Raw genomic sequence first — 18,720 nt, 5'->3', positions numbered from 1 at the left:
TGTTAAAAGCATTAAAACATTTAGTATTTTTGGCAATATTTGGGGCATTTTATGGGCAGGAGTTTCTCACCAGGCAGTTTGAAAAGGTCACTTTCTACAATCTTCACCATACATCCTAACTTCTGCCTCACAAGCTGCGAGTCTGGAATACTCTCAATAAACTTAGCCAACAGAACACTGTTGTGGCAAGAAAGATAATAAAAGTTTCATAAGTCAAGATAAGTACAGACAATATTAATATGTGGACAAAATGTACAATTTTGAAAACAGGAAAACAAACTAACCACCTAGTGTGGCCTTCACTATAAGAAACCACTGGCTATTCTAGCATCCCATTCTTCTCTGTTATAGCATCATGCACTTTTTGCAGTACTGACTATTAGAGAATGTTTAACAGTCTAGACAGAAATAGAGCTTGAAGAGAGTAAAAAAAACAGCCACCAGTTTTTTATACACACTAAAATGCTTTTTTAATAAAGATATTAATGGCATATGTTTAGTCTTCTTTATGAACTGAATGTTCTGCTACCTCAAGGATTGCATCATTCTGCATATATATCATTCTGGATATTCAGATATCCAGCTCTGGAGATACTGTCAGTGACACTTTACCTGAGCTCCACTGAATCAAAAACCTGCTGGATGTCATTGAGGATGGCTGGAATGTATTTCAGAATTGCTCCCTAAGAAGAAACAAAACACAAAAAATAGGGTGGGGGAGGGGGCAGTTTAATAGACATCAGCAGATCAATAACAGGATCAGCAACAGGCTAATCCACACACTGAAGAATAATATATTATGTAATTGTCACAGTATTTGACTGGGAGGAGCCACCCTCCTCCTCCCGGGGGGGGTTGTATATCACGGTACATCCCCTGACCCCTCCCTCCAGGTGTGTCTGTGTTTGGTTATTTCCGTGTGTGCATTGTAGCGTGCACACACACACACACACACACACACACAGAGTCTAGTGAGTGTGCTACTTTGACAGTTAAAATGTTGAATAAAGAAACTCTCGCCTTGGCATCCACCTCAAGCCTCTTGTCATAGTAATACTGAATTCAATATAGGAATTATATTTTTCTGATAGGCCTATTCTCATCATTGGCATCTTAGCACAGCTGTACACCTACCTTTATTTTCACAGCTTCATCCAGAGGCCTGTCCATCAGTGTATTAACAGACAGGAAAAGGGTTCGAATAGAGTCAAAAAACTCATCCCCATCCTTGTAACTGCCGTAAAATCTAAGAGGAATGGGATACAGCAAAAAAGTATTTGAAAATTTTTTAACTCTTCCTCTATACATTCACTTATATGTATAAGTCATACTGATACCCTATTTTATTTTCCCTCAATTTACTGTTTCTAGTTATATTTATCTTTTGCTTATTCTTATTTTCATTAACATTATAATTCTTAATTTTTTATTTAAATTTCTGTTTGATTCTTTAAATTCATTATTTAATTCATTTTCATTTCTATTTAATTTCTTTAAATCCTTGCTTTTCATTTTTATTTATTCTACTTTTTGGTAATGAACTTCTCAGGGTTACAGATCTTGGGTCTTAATAAGCTTCTTTATTTTCTCTTGTCTGAAGCACTTTGCCAATGTGTATGAAAGGTGTAATATAAATAAACTTGACTTGCCTTTGAGAAGTAACATTCCCCTTTGACAGTGTACAATATGTACAGTTAAAGAGGATATTATTATTCCCCCTATGAAATTTTAAGTTTCCTCAAGATTCTGGCAAGATCCTTTTTAGCAGAGCAAGGCAGTTCTAAACATACAATTATTTTGTATTATAGTTTATAAGTATTTCTAAACATACAATCTTTCATTAGAAGGACCAAAATATTCATATTTGTGCATCAAAACATTATTATGTAAGAATAAGCTAAAATGACCTGGGACATTATTAGCCCTCTTTAAGAAATTACCATTTATTAAGTCATCACACAAGCCACTTTTAGGGCATACTCACACTAGGGTCTGTGATCCGGGACCGGGCACGGTTCCCTGCCGAAGCATGGTTCGTTTGATTAGTGTGATCGCCCCGAACCATGCCCGGGCCCGGCCCATTTAACCGTGCCCAGGCCCGCCTGAAGAGGTCGTTAAACAGTCATGGCAGCAAAGGGATTAGCAGACAATCGTTGTGTTAAATGATCGATAAATCTGTGCTTGCACCGTGTTTCTGCACTCCCAAAACGACTCCAAAAATTGGGAACTCCATAGTGTTGTGCGAGCGCGTTTTTTTTTCAAAATAAAGTCACGTTGTGATGATGTAAGCGTGCTCGGGCCGGCTTGATAAAGGCAGTGTGAGTGCAGGCCAGAGGGGGAGTGGGGAGGGGGGATAACCGGGCCCCAGCACGGAACCAGCAAACCGTGCCTAGTGTGAGTACACCCTTATTAAACATTAATTTAAAGCCCAGTATAATGCTGGGAACAAGGAAACCAGTCCCACCTGAGGTAAAGTATTCGAGATTGTGCAATAAAGCGGAAAAGGTACTTGAAGGCCTTTAGGGCAGCATAGAGCCTCTCTGAGTGAAGTGGGTCTTCAGCGTGACCAATGTAATAATTCAGCACTTTGGTCAATTTCCTAGAGAAGACATGGCAAAATGAGACTTCAAGAAAGAGAAGATGAAATGTTTAAGAGTAAGTAAGGTATAAAAAAAAACTCTTACATGTAAGCCAGTGTGGCACTGAAGTGCTTATTTATATATGTCTCAAGGACTGGGTTGAAGTGCTGAAATTTTACATCCCCAATAAGTGAAATTATAAACACCTGGTCAAAAGAAATGTTTGTTAATAATGTTAATGTTTATAATTAAAGACCACACATTATATTCTCTCAGTGAACCTGAAGACCACACATTATGTTCTGGGGAAGACCCAGGACACGCTGGAGAGATTATATCTCTCGGTTGTCCTGGGAATGCCTCAGTATCCCAACAGAAGTGCTAGAAGAGGTGCTGGGGAGTGGTGGTGGGTATGGTGCTGGGTATGGTGCTTTTTTGGTGTCACCAGAACCTGAACCTGAAATCATTATTACTTGAAAAAACAAGTCTGTATAAAATCCATTCAGGTATGCAAAAATTCAAGTTAAAATTCAGGTTCAGGTCAAAATTCAGGTTCAGGTCAAAATTCAGGTTCGGGTTGAAATTCGGGTCGGGAATGCATCCGGGATACTTAGGATACTAATTTATCCAATTTTATTTTATCTACTTACAGTTTGACAATCGACATCTAAACAATTACAAAAATATAAGCAAATAAATTATTCAACCTATTCAATCTGTGTTTGAAGGTGAGGGGTTAAGTGTAAGCCTGTGAGCCGGTGTCTCCCTCTATCAGGACTGTGATGCCCGCTGTTCGTTTACAGAGGGCCTGGCAGTTATAATTCAGCAATACCAGTTTCAAATGACAGTAAAATTGACCAATCATATCTTCCCTCTTAGTGGGCGGGCTTAACTGTATGATAATTTCCGCCCGCTGTGGCGACTCTAGCTCTCGTATGCGTACCACCGCTAGCTAGTTTCGATTCATTCCTTTGATGTCCTCGTGCGCATTGTTTACATATTCCGCTTCCGAGGAACACGGAGCTGTGAACCTTATTATACCTTATTTTTCTTAAGAAGTTATCTAGTACATATATTACTGTTTATTGCGTTTCTAAAGCTGTACTGTCGTCTCAGTTTTTTTATTTTTTATTTATTGCAGTTAATCAGTTAATTAAGAAAGGAAACGATTTTTTTCCGGGGGGGCGGGCCCAGGTTTAATGGTCACGGTTCGCTACTGTGTTTGAACCATATACTTTCTATGCTAATTACATTTTTAAAAACTGGTCCAATTGCTCATTAAAGCAAATGTTGTGTCACATGGCAGCAGCTCGATGCATTTGGGGATATAGACATGGCCAAGACGGTCTGCTGCAGTTCAAAACGAGCATCAGAATGGGGAAGTAACTCAAATAACAGATTTCTGCTGCTGACATTCAGATGGTAGGGTGAAATTTGGCGTCAACAAAATGAAAGCATGCATTCATCCTGCCTTGTATCAACGTTGGTGGTGGTGCAATGGTGTCAGGGATATTTTCCTAGCACACTATGGGCCTATTAGTACCAATTAATTGTACTGAGTATTGTTGCTGACCATATCCATCCCTTTATGACCACAGTGTACCCATTTTCTGATGGCTACTTCCAGCAGGATAACATGCCTGCCATAAAATGTGAATTATCTCAGACTGGTTTCTTGAACATGACAATGTGTTCACTGTACTCCAATGGCCTCCACAGTCACCAGATCTCAATCTAATAGAGCACCTTTGGGATGTGGTGGAACGGGAGATTCGCATCCTGGATGTGTAGACGACAAATCTGCAGCAACTGCGTGATGCTATCATGTAAAAATGGACCAGACTCTCTGAGGAATGCTCCCAGTACCTTGTTGAATCTGTCACGAAGGATTAAGGCAGTTCAGAAGGTAAAAGGGGGTCCAACCTGGTACTAGCAAGGTGTACCTAATAAAGTGGCCAATGAGTGTATATGTCACTGAGCAAAGAAACAGATTCTTCTGTCCTCCCTCCTTCCCTCAAAGTACACTAAATCACAGTACCCTCTCTGAACATTCCTGGATCAGCTTGGACACTGTGCTATAGGAAATGTTTGAAAGTTAAATAAAAATACATACATTTTTAAAAATCTTCCATTTTGTCTGTCTTCTAAATTAGCAATAACAAAGTAACAAAGTGTGATAAATTGTTGTGCTCACCAAGGCATTGAATACTAGGGTATCATAAGTATCCTTTTCAGAAGTTTCCATCATGATGTTAAAAAGGGCATCCAATGTGTCCTGAAGAAACTTTAGGTAAAAGAAGAATATATAATAATAATAATAATAATAATAATAATAATAATAATAATAATGCATTTTATTTGATGGCGCCTTTCTAGCACCCAAGGACACCGTACAATAAAAGACAATCATAAAATTAGACAAAGGAAATAAACATTAAAGATAAAACTAAATTAAATAAATAAATATATAATATATATATAATATAATAAATATCTGAGATATAAGGGCTTTTTATAAAATAAAGTTGCTAAACAACAATACAAAATCTTACTTTAACAATCTCTCCTCCTTCAACTTCCATTAATCGCCGAAGGTTCTCTTCTAATTTCTCAGGATTTGATCTCCAGTTAAGAAGACCCAGCAGATTGACTGAAAACGAAAGAGAAGAGTCTGTACTAGGGGTGACCTGCTAAATTATTTATTTATTTAGTACAAGTAAGAATGATCATCCAGGTTGATTTATATTCTCACTGAAATTTGGAATAAACAATATCTTAGAGGTTCTCAATCCCCAGAATAGTCCAAAACAACACTTCTGAATGGTGGAATCTATAATGGTTGGAGAACTGCTACTGATGATTTGTAAGTTGGGATTTTTTTGTGACAGGTTATTCCAAATTCAACATAAAGGAAGATCTCCAAAAGGATCTCAAAATTTATGAAGAGTCTGGAACAGACATTGAAGATGTTTTTGAGGATTTGCTAAAAGATCCAAATTGTGGCAAAAGTTTCAAGTGGCAAGTTTTTCTTCATTTTTCTCACTTCTCTCCTACTTTGAAAGAGCAGTGGTTCCCAAACATTTTACGATCCCATACCCCTTCACACATCTGACCACCTGCATTTGATAACTATAGCCATCTGACTTTGATGCCTACCTACACACAAGATATGTTTTTTGAGGAATCTCATATCACAATATTGATAAATATTTATTGTGCAGCCCTACTAACAGCATTACTCCACTTCAGATTAAAACTCAGTATTCAGAGGTCTGTGCAACTAGCTAACAGAGGTGGGTAGAGTATTCAACAATTTTCCTCAAGTAAAAGTACTGTTACTTGAACCAAATGTTACTCAAGTAAAAGTAGAAGTATGCATCCAAAAATTTACTTGAGTAAAAGTAAAAAAGTACTTTGATTAAAAGCTACTCAAGTAGTGAGTAAATGCATGAGTAAGTACTCAATGCATTGAGTCTCATGTCAATAAATTACATCATGGGAAATTGAATTACTGGAAACAATGACTTTTAATGATAACAAAAATAATTTATTTTAAATATAATATATAAATAATATGTATTTTTGTTTGTTCCTAATTATTAGGCCTGTGTAACTTTAATGAGTTCCACAAAGGCACTAACTGATGAGACTGTCAGCCAATACTTGTAGCTACAACTTGACGCCAACTGAATCAATTTATAGCAAACTTGATCATCATATATTGCTAGTGTGTATACTCGGAGTGTGAACTGGTTTTTAGTATTGCACTGCGTTACATTTAATAATTACATCATACAAACGTTATGCCTCAGAGATATAGCATTACACAAAATTATACATATGGCAAACTTAACTTATCGCATCGCAGGGTTGCCAACTCTCACGCATTGAGCATGAGACACACGCATTTGACCATCTTCACACACTCTCACGCCACACTTCCGATTTCTCACGCCAAAAAAAAATCTATTTATTGACCTCTGATCCACATATATGATTCAATGAGTTACTAGTTCGCTCTGGCGCCAACCACTGGCGATCGATCGATCGCGATATAATACTTAATTTGTGTTCATTTTACACCCCGCCCGGTAACAATGTACACTCGCCACCCCCTCAAGGTTCAAATCTCACTCCAAGTGATCTTGAAAAGTTGGCAACCCTGCGCATCTTGTTTCCTCAAATTTGATGTTGAGTTCTTGTAGGCTGAAATGTCCACACGTTTGGCAGACACAACTGACAGCGCATTATATAATGTCCCTTTTACACGTGTGTAATGTGAACAGTGGCTGTATGTGAGGTCAGGGATGCTCGGTAGGTTTTTCATCACTTTCTTGCTACGGTGGAGATCGCGTATGTCGCGTATGTGATCACGTGACTGACCGGCTTCATTTGATTCGTCACTCATACTCGGGTGACGAGACGTTGGTCAGTCTTCTCACTGAAAAGACGAATTATTTACAAAACGAAAGTAACGGTAGTGCGCGGCGCAAATCCGATTGTAACGGAGTAAAAGTCGCGTTATTCTCAGCACATATTTACTCAAGTAAAAGTAAAAGTAGAAGTCGTTCATATTAAAACTACTCTTACAAGTACATTTTTGTCCAAAAAGCTACTTGAGTGAATGTAACGGAGTAAATGTAATGCGTTCCTACCCACCTCTGCTAGCTAATGGAATAAAATGAAGATTACATGAAGTGTAAATGTTACACTAATCTTATCTGGACTTAGCTGCACCACTAACTGGCTTCTCTCTCTCTGAAATGCATTGATGCGAAGGAGGCAAAACTTTAAGAGATTCTTATTAATTTATGCTCCAAGACAGACACTGGATTATAATCTAGCCTAGAGGGAGTCACTGCGAGAGCTGTCCAGGGATTTAAAAATTGCCATCATTTTACCCAGGGGAAAGCTGGAGAATATAAGGGTCTTATTGTACCGATGTCTCCTTTCCAACACATAATTGAGAACTCTGGACTGAAGTAGATGCCTAGGTTAAATCCTGTGTCTATAGTATACCATCTGAACTTTAAGTGATTTGTATTTGATGTAAATGCACAGCTTAGGATCCCTTATGTTTTGGGTATTAATGGGTCCAGTCTATTACTGTTTCATAGTATAATCATGGTATAATAATTTATGTTCCCCATGCATTACTGTGGATCATATGTGAGCATGAGTATTTTAGATTTATGCATATCCAGATATTAATCTGTGTTGTGTTATTTTAGACTTATGCATATCCATGTATTCCTCTGTGTCATTTTAGATTCACAGTAAGGTTAACCCTGTAAGGGCAGGCCCCAGCACTGCCCCGCCCATAACCACCAGAGGGCGGTCACGGTCTACATCTCGTAGACGCAATCAGCAAAGATGACACGCAGCCGTCTTGCTTCCTTCTTAGGGAGGCTTGCTGCAGTGTCTCTTTGCTGAGTTGTTTGTTTCTCTCGAGCAGTCAGCCGGTAACGTTTCTCTGGTATACTCCTCATTGTAATTTGCCTCCTCTCTTCCCTTTCTCTGTTTTTTCAAGTTTTCCCCCCACTGTATTATTCTCTTGTTACTCTTTCTGATCGCTTAGGGAAGTTTTGTTTTTTCGCCGTTCGTATTAGGGGTGACCTGCAATAGTCGCTGATTCGACTATAGTCGACTATACCCCCTAGTCGACTATGAACGTCATAGTCGAATGTACCATTCTAACTGCAGGGGGGTGCCCAAGGACGCTGCTAAGCATTAGTTGTTACATTAAATGTCTTTGTTTTCGTTATATATAACCGTTTGTCAAATAAAATCATCCTAATTTCTGTTAATAAATATTTTTAAATGATGTGTGCGCATTAACAATAGGCATCTTCCTTACTACACATTAATAAATCACACCCTGTAGTTGCACAATCCAAATGAGCGGAGCTGAACACACTACAGATTATAACGGCTACTAAAAAAACTTCAAAAGTATTTTGAAAAAGATAAAGATGAATCAAACAAAGTAAAGTGCAAGTTATGTCATCAACGTCTTTCATGTCGCACGACAACAACCAACATGGCATTCCATTTAAAACGCGTAAGGCAGAAAAAAATAACAGTTCAGCCGTTTGTCGTTTCAGTGTGTTGTCTCGTCGCGGTGCGTTTCGGCAAGTAAGCTTATAAACATTTTTTGTTGTTGTTTGCTTTTTAGACCCCGTTACTTGAACCTTACCTTATAATTTTTTTGCTGTTGTGTGACAATTTTTTAAATATATTTTCAGGCAGGCATATTTTATTTAAAATATTTTTGACATTTTGCACAGTGCCTGTCTGACAGTTCGATATGCACACTGACGGTTAATGTTTTCTAACGTTTCATTAAAAAATAAATAAGTAATAAATCAAAGCTGAATAAAGCAAACCTACCATGTTTATTCATTTATCTGAGTGTTTTAGGTTTTTATTTTGAAGTGGAAAAAAGAGGTACAGACACCTCTAGTCTGTACATGTAAAACACTGGCGGATTCAGGAGGGGACAACCCTAGCGGCCCATGGTTGACAAATCATACCTGAAGTGCCCTCCAGAAAATTCAATATGTGGGCTATAAATATGCCCTTATAGTCTATTCATTATTGCATTCATGCCCTTCTACTGTCAAAAATGTGATGCTGTGGCCTATAAGGTGCCTTTATAATCTAGACCAGGGGTAATCAATTAAACCTTTCCGCGGTCCATTTTTGGCAGATAACTCAGACCTTAGGTCCGGGTCCGCGGTGGCGAGCGAAAGTTGTTCAGCGTGGGGGGGGGTGGGGGGGGGGGTGGTGGTGGTGGTGTGGCGAACGTAACACTCAAATGGGTGGTGAACGTAACACTCGTCTGAAAATAAATTCTCCGGTTTAAAATATAGTCTCCGGTTAACATTTTTTTGGCATTTGGGTCCGTATCCAGTTAATCAGGAATGTGATTGGGTCCGGACAGGACGGCGTTCGGGTCCGGATCCGGACCGCGGTCCGCCATTTGGTGATACCTGATCTAGACTTTGTAATGGCCTAAAGTTGATGATTTGGTTGCCCTTCCTATCCTAAAGGTGCCATTATGAAGTGCCCTCAATACTGCACACATTGTCCCAAATGGTATCCTATCCAATAGAAAATAGGAGTGCTGTACAGGACATTCCTACAAGTACCCAAAATGTAATGCCCAATTATGTGCTCCACTAAATTTGAATTACCCCAGTGTATAAAATGTGATGCAATGCTATAAAGGGTGTCCCCACAATAGAATTATATAATTACTACATTAGGGAAAATAGATAGAAAAAATATAGTTCTAGATAAAGAGAAAATGTGGTATCATGTAGGTGCCATCAGAATGGGATAGGCTTTCAAGAACAAAATTCATTAGAACCACTTCCAAGAAGAAAAACACAATGGAGCGACCTTGGAATGGAACAAAAAAAATTCCAGTGAGGAAAATGAGATGCAGTGCCCTACTGTCTCCCTTACAACATGCCCTCTAATTCAAAGGGGTATAATGCGATGAACAAAATTTTAAATTATTATTATTATTATTTTTTTTACAAACCCTGCCTAGCCAGAGGTGGGGTTAGTTATGATTGTCTAACCTGGGTTGCCTGATAATGTTAATTAATGAACTGATATGCATTTTTTTCCTCATGCATGATACATCATAGTTCACTCCTACCCATAAAACAGATTGCCACTGACGTTAAAGATCCAAAAAATCTTAACAATAAACAATTATTCTGGTACAATCAACATGAGCAAGGATTTCAGAGCATACCATTCTGTGTAAGCTTGGTAGAGCAGGTGAGTGTGTTTATCTGGAAACTGTCCTTGGTAATGGGAATTGTGAATGATGAAAAAGGTTTTCCATTCTGCCTCTCGTACTCATCCATTTCAGCCAATGAGCCAGGCAGAGTCAAATATGTCTTGGCATCATCTGCTTTCTTCACATCCACCTTTGGCATAATGGACAGAAATGTATGAGGTTTGTAGAGGAAATGTAGAGGTTTACTTCAAATACTTTAATAGCTGAGGCTTATGTCCATTTCCACTTTGACAGAATTCACTTTGAAGATTATTGACAGAACTTACACAATAGTCCTTAAAAACATCAAAATTATGAACTTGCATAAGCTTAAATATGCTTTAGATAAAAATATGAAATTAAACATTTTTGCATTTTGTTTGTGGAACAGAATTGAGACTTGAAAGCAATGTTTCTGCCAGTGCGAGGGGAAACATGAAGAAAGGAAATGCTTAAATGCTGCCTGCATGTCCACCTTGTAGACAACAAGGTCATGTCTTCCATCTGGGAGAGTTGTACCATCTGACTTCATTAGTCTCACAAACGCCATGCCAAACGGTTTTTCTGATTTGTCTCTAGCTGCAAAAAAGAAAAAAACATACAATGTAACCAATTAAATTAACAAAACATTATCAAACAAATGCAACAGTATGTTCACAGTATTCACAGTGAATGAATTAAAATTTGGGGAAATATGTATATGTATATTACACAGTAAGATGAAATACATACAACATGAAATCACAAGTATGAAAATTTTTTTAAGTATTCTTTCACTAAGAAAAATAGCCAAATAGCCCACAATCCTGAGAGGATCTGTGTCTGAAAGTCATGCTGAGATGGCAGCGGCATACATCTTCTACTGGGATTGCCACCTAATCCAAAGAAAAGCAAATACATAAATGAGGATTTTATAGACAAATAATACTACTCATAGTCAACAATCTTGTACTGACAGTTTTCCTTAGACATGTGCTAATGGTGATTCTTGAACTTGAGCAAACTCTCGAGTTTATGTTAACATTGTAGTGTCCCTACCTTTGCAGTTTCATTCCAACAGGGCTGCTTGACTTGATAGTAAATCACTGACTTGTATTCAGTTAGTCCTTCACAGCCTGCTCCAGGGAATATGGCATTCTAATGAGAAATGAGCTTGGTTAAGAAACCATTTTATTATGTTATGTAATGTTTTAAATGAAGGAACAACAACAAACATTCATTTATGAGCCCGCAGGGGTCATTCCCCAGTCTAGTCATCCGTGGTTTTGTTTGTCTTCTTTGTATATCCCGCTTTCGTGTTGCCTCGTTCATGCCCGTTACCCTGTCTGTAAGTACGTCCTGTTATTGCTGCCCAGTCGCCCTGTGTTATCTGTTAGTTTCGTTACTCTGCGTTTTACCCGTGTTTCGTGTCCGGATTGCTTGCCTGTTATGACCCCTGCCTCTTTTGTCGACTCTGGTTTTGGTATTCCCTGTATTAAATCTCGCTCATCTCAGCAATTGTGTCCGTCTCCTCGCTCCATGGCGCGAGCCACGTTACACTTGTATTCCAAGATGATCACAAACATTGCCTACTTCTTGTTGCGACAGTTAATGATTTTAAGCTTTTTTTTTAACTGACTATACTGAAAATTGTAGACATTGTCTATGAACATCGCAAGTGAAGATGAAGTCTTGGGCGAGGTCATAGACCAGATGAGATGGAAAACAGTGAATATGGGGATGGAGATCTCCATCTGTTTGTACAAATGAAGGGAAGAAAAACTGTGCAAAGCCAGCAAATTGCTGATGTCTTCCATCTTTTTCAATTATCTGTCCCTCATTGTATCTTAAGGACTGAAGAAATGAGAATAAATGAGTGCATTGGTGACTTAAACTTGTGTTGTTACATGCCAAGACCTGGTAAATCCTTCTGGTATGGGTTGTTTGCATGCAGCTTGTGACTCTTATTTTGCAGGCTCACCTGAGTGGAGGCGGGGCTACAATCACAAGAGGTGATTGTTTGTTGTGTTTGTTACTCTTTTGTCTGCTCTGGGCTGGGTGAGATTAGATGAGTGCACTCCTACATTGAACACCACGTAGGTGAACTCTTGTCTAGACACCTCAGGTAAGCGGCGGTGGTGTTTTTATTGTATTTGCATAGTATGTTAGTGTTGAGAGGGTTTTTTTCTTTGCAATTAGTGTTGCCACCTGTCCCGGTTTTCCCGGGCTGTCCCGGTTTTTCTTCTTTTTAATATTCGGTCCCGGCAAAAAAACTAGGTTAGTTCAAACCACGATTCAGACTGTTTCTGCACACTTTAAATCTGTTTTTTTCTCGCTGTGTCCATTTAAAACCCCTCCGGTACCCCATTTTAAACCCCTTCACCACCCCAATCCCCCCCCCCCCCCCCCCCCCCGCTCAACAACTCATGTTCACCCCCCCCCCCGTCAACAGATTACACTCGCCACCCTGTGTCAGTATGACAGTGTCCTTGTTTTTTGTCAGACCTAGGTGGCAACCCTATTCGCGATCGACCAATAGATTGCGATCAACGTATTGGGCACCCCTGCCCTAAATGAAGCGCCTCCCTCTGGCTATAAATATGTTCATAACCTCTGTCCAAATGCTCGAGGAGGTGGTGTCGCCACAATATATGACTCCGATATAGGCATTTCTCAAAAACTCGGCTTCATGTTTAATTCTTTTGAACATCTCATCCTCACTGTATTAAATGTATCAAATTTAAGAACCAACAAAGCATCCTGGTCGTATGTTAATTACTATTTACTACCCCCACGGTTCATATTCTGAGTTCTTGCAGGAATTTTCAGACTTCTTGTCTCATGTAGTACTATCGGCCCATATGGTGATTATAGTTGGTGATTTTAACATCCATTTTGAAAATCTATGTGACTCTTTTAGCATAAATTTTCAACCAATTCTTGATTCAATGGGTATCACTCAGAATGTGGTGGGTCCTACGAGAGTTGTATAGTAACAAAGTAGAACTATTTCACTACTGTACTTGTATTTTACAGATACAGCATTTTAGTACTTACAAAATAAGTATTTTGTACTTATTTTGTAAGTACTAAAATGCTGTATCTGTACTTTAATGGAGAATTATTTTTTTCTCCTACTTCCACTTTTATTTCACTACATATTTTCCATCAGTTTAATACTTTTACTCCGATACATTTTTTACGTGCTGTATAGTTATTCATTACAATTATAAACATGTTAGCTGGCGCTGTCACCGGGTCAAGCGATCAGGCTGTCTCATGAGAAAACTGCGCATGCTCCGGTCGCGTCTCGTTTACTCTGCCGCTGCCTTCACTGAACAGGTAATACAGGTTCACTTGACACGTCGTGACTTCCACAAGGGTCTACGCGGCAAAATTCCATGCAGCAGCTTTGAACTTTGAAGGTCCATTTTCAGTATTTTCCAGCACCTTCAGCTTAATTTACATATTTATACAAATACACATATACTCTAAATTATTCCAAATAATTCGCTTTTTATCTCATTAAAAGAGATGGTACCATGTTTGGTAACAGCAGTAGAGCAGCATAAGTGCTGAATAATAAGCTTGTTGGTGTTTTAATGTACATATATTGGCACCTTCCACACCTTCAACATCGAGTGATCGTGGCTGTGAGGGTGAGCAAGGAGACCACGTTGGCCCTACCTAGAGACAGTGTTTGCGTTTGTTGGAGTGAAAGTAAATTCCTATAGGATGAAGTGCCATCTCTGCCTCCCTAAAGAGGGTGAAATATTGGCCTTCATAAATTCACGTTCAAACTTGAAGAAACACATCAATGTAAGTTAGAAATATAACGCACAGAAGAAGCACCAGCTTTAGCTGTCAGTAAGCGCTAGTTATGTTAGATATCTTAGCTAACTAACCTAATTATGTTCATGACGTGCTGCAGTATTCACTTAACATTAGCTGGCAATCATAAAGGCAATGTCATGCTGAGTTGTGTTTTTAGCAACAGTAAGCCATGTCTCTTTTCATGCTGACTAATCATGTGCCCATTTTTATAGTGTAGTGTTAGGGTAAGGGCATTTATTGAGGGTAAATGCAAGGCAGTAGGCTCACCCTAAGAATCCGACGGACGAATTTTACGTCCAAAATACACCTCGTTTTCTCAGCTAAATTAAGGCGAACTTGTACGTCTGCGTTTTGTTCTGTTTTTTGTGTACAGAGTGTTAAGCGCAGTTTTTTAAGTTGCTACTTCTTTGTACAGAACACTTGTATTTGTGGTCTTTGACATCTTTGATTTGTAAGTGATAAATAAAAACAATTGATAATCAAACTGACAACTTTCTTTAATGAATTCAAAACACAATACTTGTACTTTTTACTTTTAGTACTTGAGTAATACATTTTTAGAATAAACTACTTGCAGTATACTTAAGTACAAAAAATGCTGAATACTTTTGTACTTCTACTTATGTAAAGTTTTTAAAGAACAACTTATGCTCAAGTCAATTTTTTTTTATAGAGTACTTGTACTTTTACTCAAGTATGAGTCTCTAATACTTTATACAACAATGGGTCCTACAATCCAGTTTAGCAATTGTTCTTCAGAGTGAGGCCGTTTCTGACCACAGCCTCATAACATACGAGTCGTGTTTGACCGACTTAATGAGGACAAAACAGAAGTTCTCCTCCAGGGCCCTAAGGCCTCAAGACAGAAAATTCCAGATCTAATGGTTAAATCTTGCAGACTACCCCATTACATCTGGCACAGTAGCCAAAACCTAGGCGTCATACTCGACTCCGAACTATCATTTGATAAAAACATAGATAATACTACTAGGATAGCTTTTCTACATCTCCGCAACATTGCTAAGTTAAGAAATGCATTATCACAGGATGATGCAGAAAAATTGATGCACGCCTTTGTTAGCTCCAGATTAGACTACTGTAACTCACTACTGTCAGGATGTTCAAATAGGAATCTACATAAACTTCAAATAGTTCAAAATGCTGCAGCCTGAGTTCTGACCAGAACTACAAAATTTCAGCATATCAGACCTGCATTGGCTCCCAGTTAAATTCCGTATTGATTTTTTAATTATTTTATTAACTTATAAAGCACTGCACGGGCTTGCTCCTGAATACCTCCAGGAACTTATTTCCTATTATGAACCCTCACGTCCACTAAGATCACAGGGTGCTGGTCTTTAGTTCCAAAAATTAATAAGGTAACAGCAGGGGGAAGAGCCTTTTCTTGTAAGGCCCCTCAGCTTTGGAACAACCTTCCAAAATGCGTCCGGGACTCTGACACAGTCACAATCTTTAAGTCTAGTTTGAAAACCCACTTATTTAGTTTAGCGTTTGATAATTAATATCTCCCCTTAGATAAAGGTACAGATCCAGGGGTTTGTAGACGAAGGGTTTTATGGTAGACTGGGGCGCTGGTGCTGTCATCCTGTCACTGCTCGTAGTCACTCAAGTTTGTTGACAGTGCAGTGGACGGATGCCATTGTCTCAGAATGCCCCCAAGCCTATTGTTACCTTCTGGTTCGGCCTTTTTTAGCTAGGCTGTAATAATTTTACTTAATGCCAAAGCTGCTGCCACACTCCCGAAATGTTTATAATTTCACCTGTCCTATATATGTCCTCATACTGAGCTAATTTTCCGTTTTATTTTTTTCCACATGGCTGCCCGCCTGCTTGAGGAATAATGAGATGAGGAGAGACAAGCGATCTGTCCTGGGCTGGCCACCTCCTAACCGGATGCCTACACCAAGATGGACATTATTACATCTTTTTCCTTTTCTATATTTCCTTCTGTCTAAATTGTTGTTGTTGTCATGGTGACCGGTGTTGGCCAGAGGAGGATGGGTTCCCCCTCTGAGTCTTGGTTCCTCTCAAGGTTTCTTCCTCATGCAAAAAAACTAGGGAGTTTTTCCTTGCCACTGTCGCCTTTGGCTTGCTCACTGGGGTCTAGGACTCGGCACTTGTAAAGCTGCTTTGTGACAACTGTTGTAAAAAGCGCTATATAAATAAAATTTGATTGATTGATTGATTGGTATTCATCGGCCGCCCCGCAACTAAATTAAACGAACTATAACACCCAGTACCATAGCCACCCTCATTGATATTTTACCGGGTCTGACAAACATTGATCCACCTGTAGCTTCGGAAGGACTAGAGCATTTTACTGAGCACGTAGAGACTTTTCTTACAGCTTTTCGTACAGCTTTAGCCAAGGTTGCGCCATTACGATACAAGAGAGCCACTGAGAGAAAAATAGCGCCATGATACAATGAGCACACGCGTAGTCTCAAACGAGCCATGCGGATCCTGGAGCGTAAATGGCGAAATTCAAAGTTAGAAGTGTATAGACTATCATGGACTCCTATTTAAAACTGTTTCCAGCCTTACAAGGAGCCATGAGCTAATCAATTCACTAATTCCACTAGAGTTTAGCAGTAACAATTTTATGGAATTCTTTAATGATAAGATTTAATGATAAAATTAGGGAAAAAATTAGCTGTACTATATCAGAGCCTGTCAACATGCAAATGCACCTTGACAGCTGTCTTGGTCAGCTCTGATGCCCTGTTAGAGTCCTTCTCCCCAATTGGTCGTGAGGAGCTTATTTCATTGGTGGAATCTGCTATGCCATGGATGCAAAGAGCTTGAGTTTTATCATCAGAGCCACCTACGATGTCCTTCCATTTCCAACTAATCTCCATCAGTGGTTTGGCAAAGACCCTATGTGTGTCTTGTGTGCCAAATCAGCCTCCCTCTGACATATACTCACAGGGTGTAAAACCACCCAGGGACGGTACACTTAGCGCCACAACCAAGTTTTGAAGATCCTTGCTTCCACACTGGAGGGAAAACGATCCAGCATGCCAACAGTTGGCTCAACTACTTTGCTTCCAGCACCAACGCGAGTGGCTGCCTTTTCCAATTGCTCCGTCTTGTGTGTTTTTTTCTCGAGTTTCTTTAAACTTTATTTATTGTCTCTAGGCTTTTATGCATGACCAGAGTGCATCTTATTTATATCCTAAGGATATTAGAACATATTTTCATAGTGGTTTGGAGTGCAGCGTGGAGTATCGATTCTATTCCCGGGAACAACTACTGAGCCTCCATCCCATGGGATGCGGGGGCATTGTCCAAACAATCCTGGGGGAACTGAGGCAGAAGTATCGGGGCTGCAGAGCCGGTGCTAAGCTAAAGGCTAAGAAGATGGAGAAGCGGTGGAGATACAAACCCTCGGTGGTTGGGGAATGTCAACTCGCTGACCAACAAAACTGATGAGCTGGCTAGTCTGGTGAAGAACCAGAAGCTCTACAGGGAGTGCAGTGTGCTGTGTTTCACAGAGACCTGGCTCACCCCCGACACCCCGAACGCTAACGTGGAGCTACCTGGATTCTCTACAATGCGGGTGGACAGGGACCCGAAACTCAGCGGGAAGTGCAAAGGTGGGGGGCTTGTGCTTTTCATCAACACCAGGTGGTGCAACCCCGGTCACATAAACATGAAGGAGATTATCAGGACATCGAACTGTTAGCGGTGAGTTTCAGACCTTATCACATGCAGCGGGAGCTCTCACACACCATCTTTTGTGTGTGTGTGTGTGTACATTCCACCCCGGGCGGACCTGCAGGCACCGTGTGACATCATCCACTCCACCGTCGCAGCGCTACAGACACAGCACCCTGATGCCTTCCTTCTGATTTCTGGTGACTTCAATCATGTCACACTGGACTCTACCCTGCCTGCCTGCCTTTTCCAGTTTGTGGACTGTCCCGTCAGGAAAAACAGGACTATTGACCTGCTGTATGCTAATGTGAGGGACGCATACAGGGCCACCCCACTACCACCATATGGGAAAATCGGATCACAATCTGGTTTTCCTGCAGCCTCAGTACAAACCACTGGTACTGAGGCAGCCTTCTACCTCTCACTCATTCAGAGTTTGGTCTCCTGAAGCAGAAGAAGCCCTCATGGACTGCTTCGAGACCACTGATTGGAGCGTGCTGCTGCATCCACACGGTGAGGACATTGACGGAGTGACACACTGCGTTACGGACTACTTGAACTTTTGTACGCTGTAAGGACTACGTTGTAAGGACTGTACGCTGCTTCCCTAATAATAAACCCTGGATCACCAGTGACGTCAAGGACCTCCTCAATCAGAAGAAGAGGGCGTTCAAAGATAGAAACTCGGTGGAGCTGAAACGTATACAGGGGGAACTCAAGGTACATCTGAAAGAGGCCAAAGAGTCCTACAGGATAAAGGTGGAGAGAAAGCTGCAGGACAACAACATGAGGGAGTGCGATAAAAACCACCACAGGGTGCGAGAACAATAGTAGCAGCTCAGTAGATGGGGGTGT

At 40.0% G+C, this 18,720-nt stretch overlaps 1 protein-coding gene across 5 annotated transcripts in view; it reads right to left on the bottom strand.

Annotated features, from left to right (window-relative positions):
* Positions 1–18,720, bottom strand: part of dock5 (dedicator of cytokinesis 5) — a 167,383-nt gene that overhangs the window by 42,693 nt on the left and 105,970 nt on the right. For all 5 annotated transcript variants that reach the window (XM_076992920.1, XM_076992916.1, XM_076992917.1 and 2 more), the window contains 11 exons: positions 11,413–11,511; positions 11,177–11,249; positions 10,850–10,953; positions 10,348–10,525; positions 5,132–5,229; positions 4,774–4,863; positions 2,685–2,785; positions 2,465–2,599; positions 1,135–1,246; positions 613–683; positions 71–177 (listed from right to left, as the gene is read on the bottom strand). In XM_076992920.1, the coding sequence (XP_076849035.1) occupies positions 71–177; positions 613–683; positions 1,135–1,246; positions 2,465–2,599; positions 2,685–2,785; positions 4,774–4,863; positions 5,132–5,229; positions 10,348–10,525; positions 10,850–10,953; positions 11,177–11,249; positions 11,413–11,511 (1,168 nt within the window). The remainder of the gene's footprint in view (positions 1–70; positions 178–612; positions 684–1,134; positions 1,247–2,464; positions 2,600–2,684; positions 2,786–4,773; positions 4,864–5,131; positions 5,230–10,347; positions 10,526–10,849; positions 10,954–11,176; positions 11,250–11,412; positions 11,512–18,720) is intronic.

Source organism: Brachyhypopomus gauderio, unplaced genomic scaffold (assembly GCF_052324685.1).
Source record: "Brachyhypopomus gauderio isolate BG-103 unplaced genomic scaffold, BGAUD_0.2 sc99, whole genome shotgun sequence".
Taxonomy (NCBI): domain Eukaryota; kingdom Metazoa; phylum Chordata; class Actinopteri; order Gymnotiformes; family Hypopomidae; genus Brachyhypopomus; species Brachyhypopomus gauderio.
This window is presented reverse-complemented; position numbering and strand designations above follow the sequence as displayed.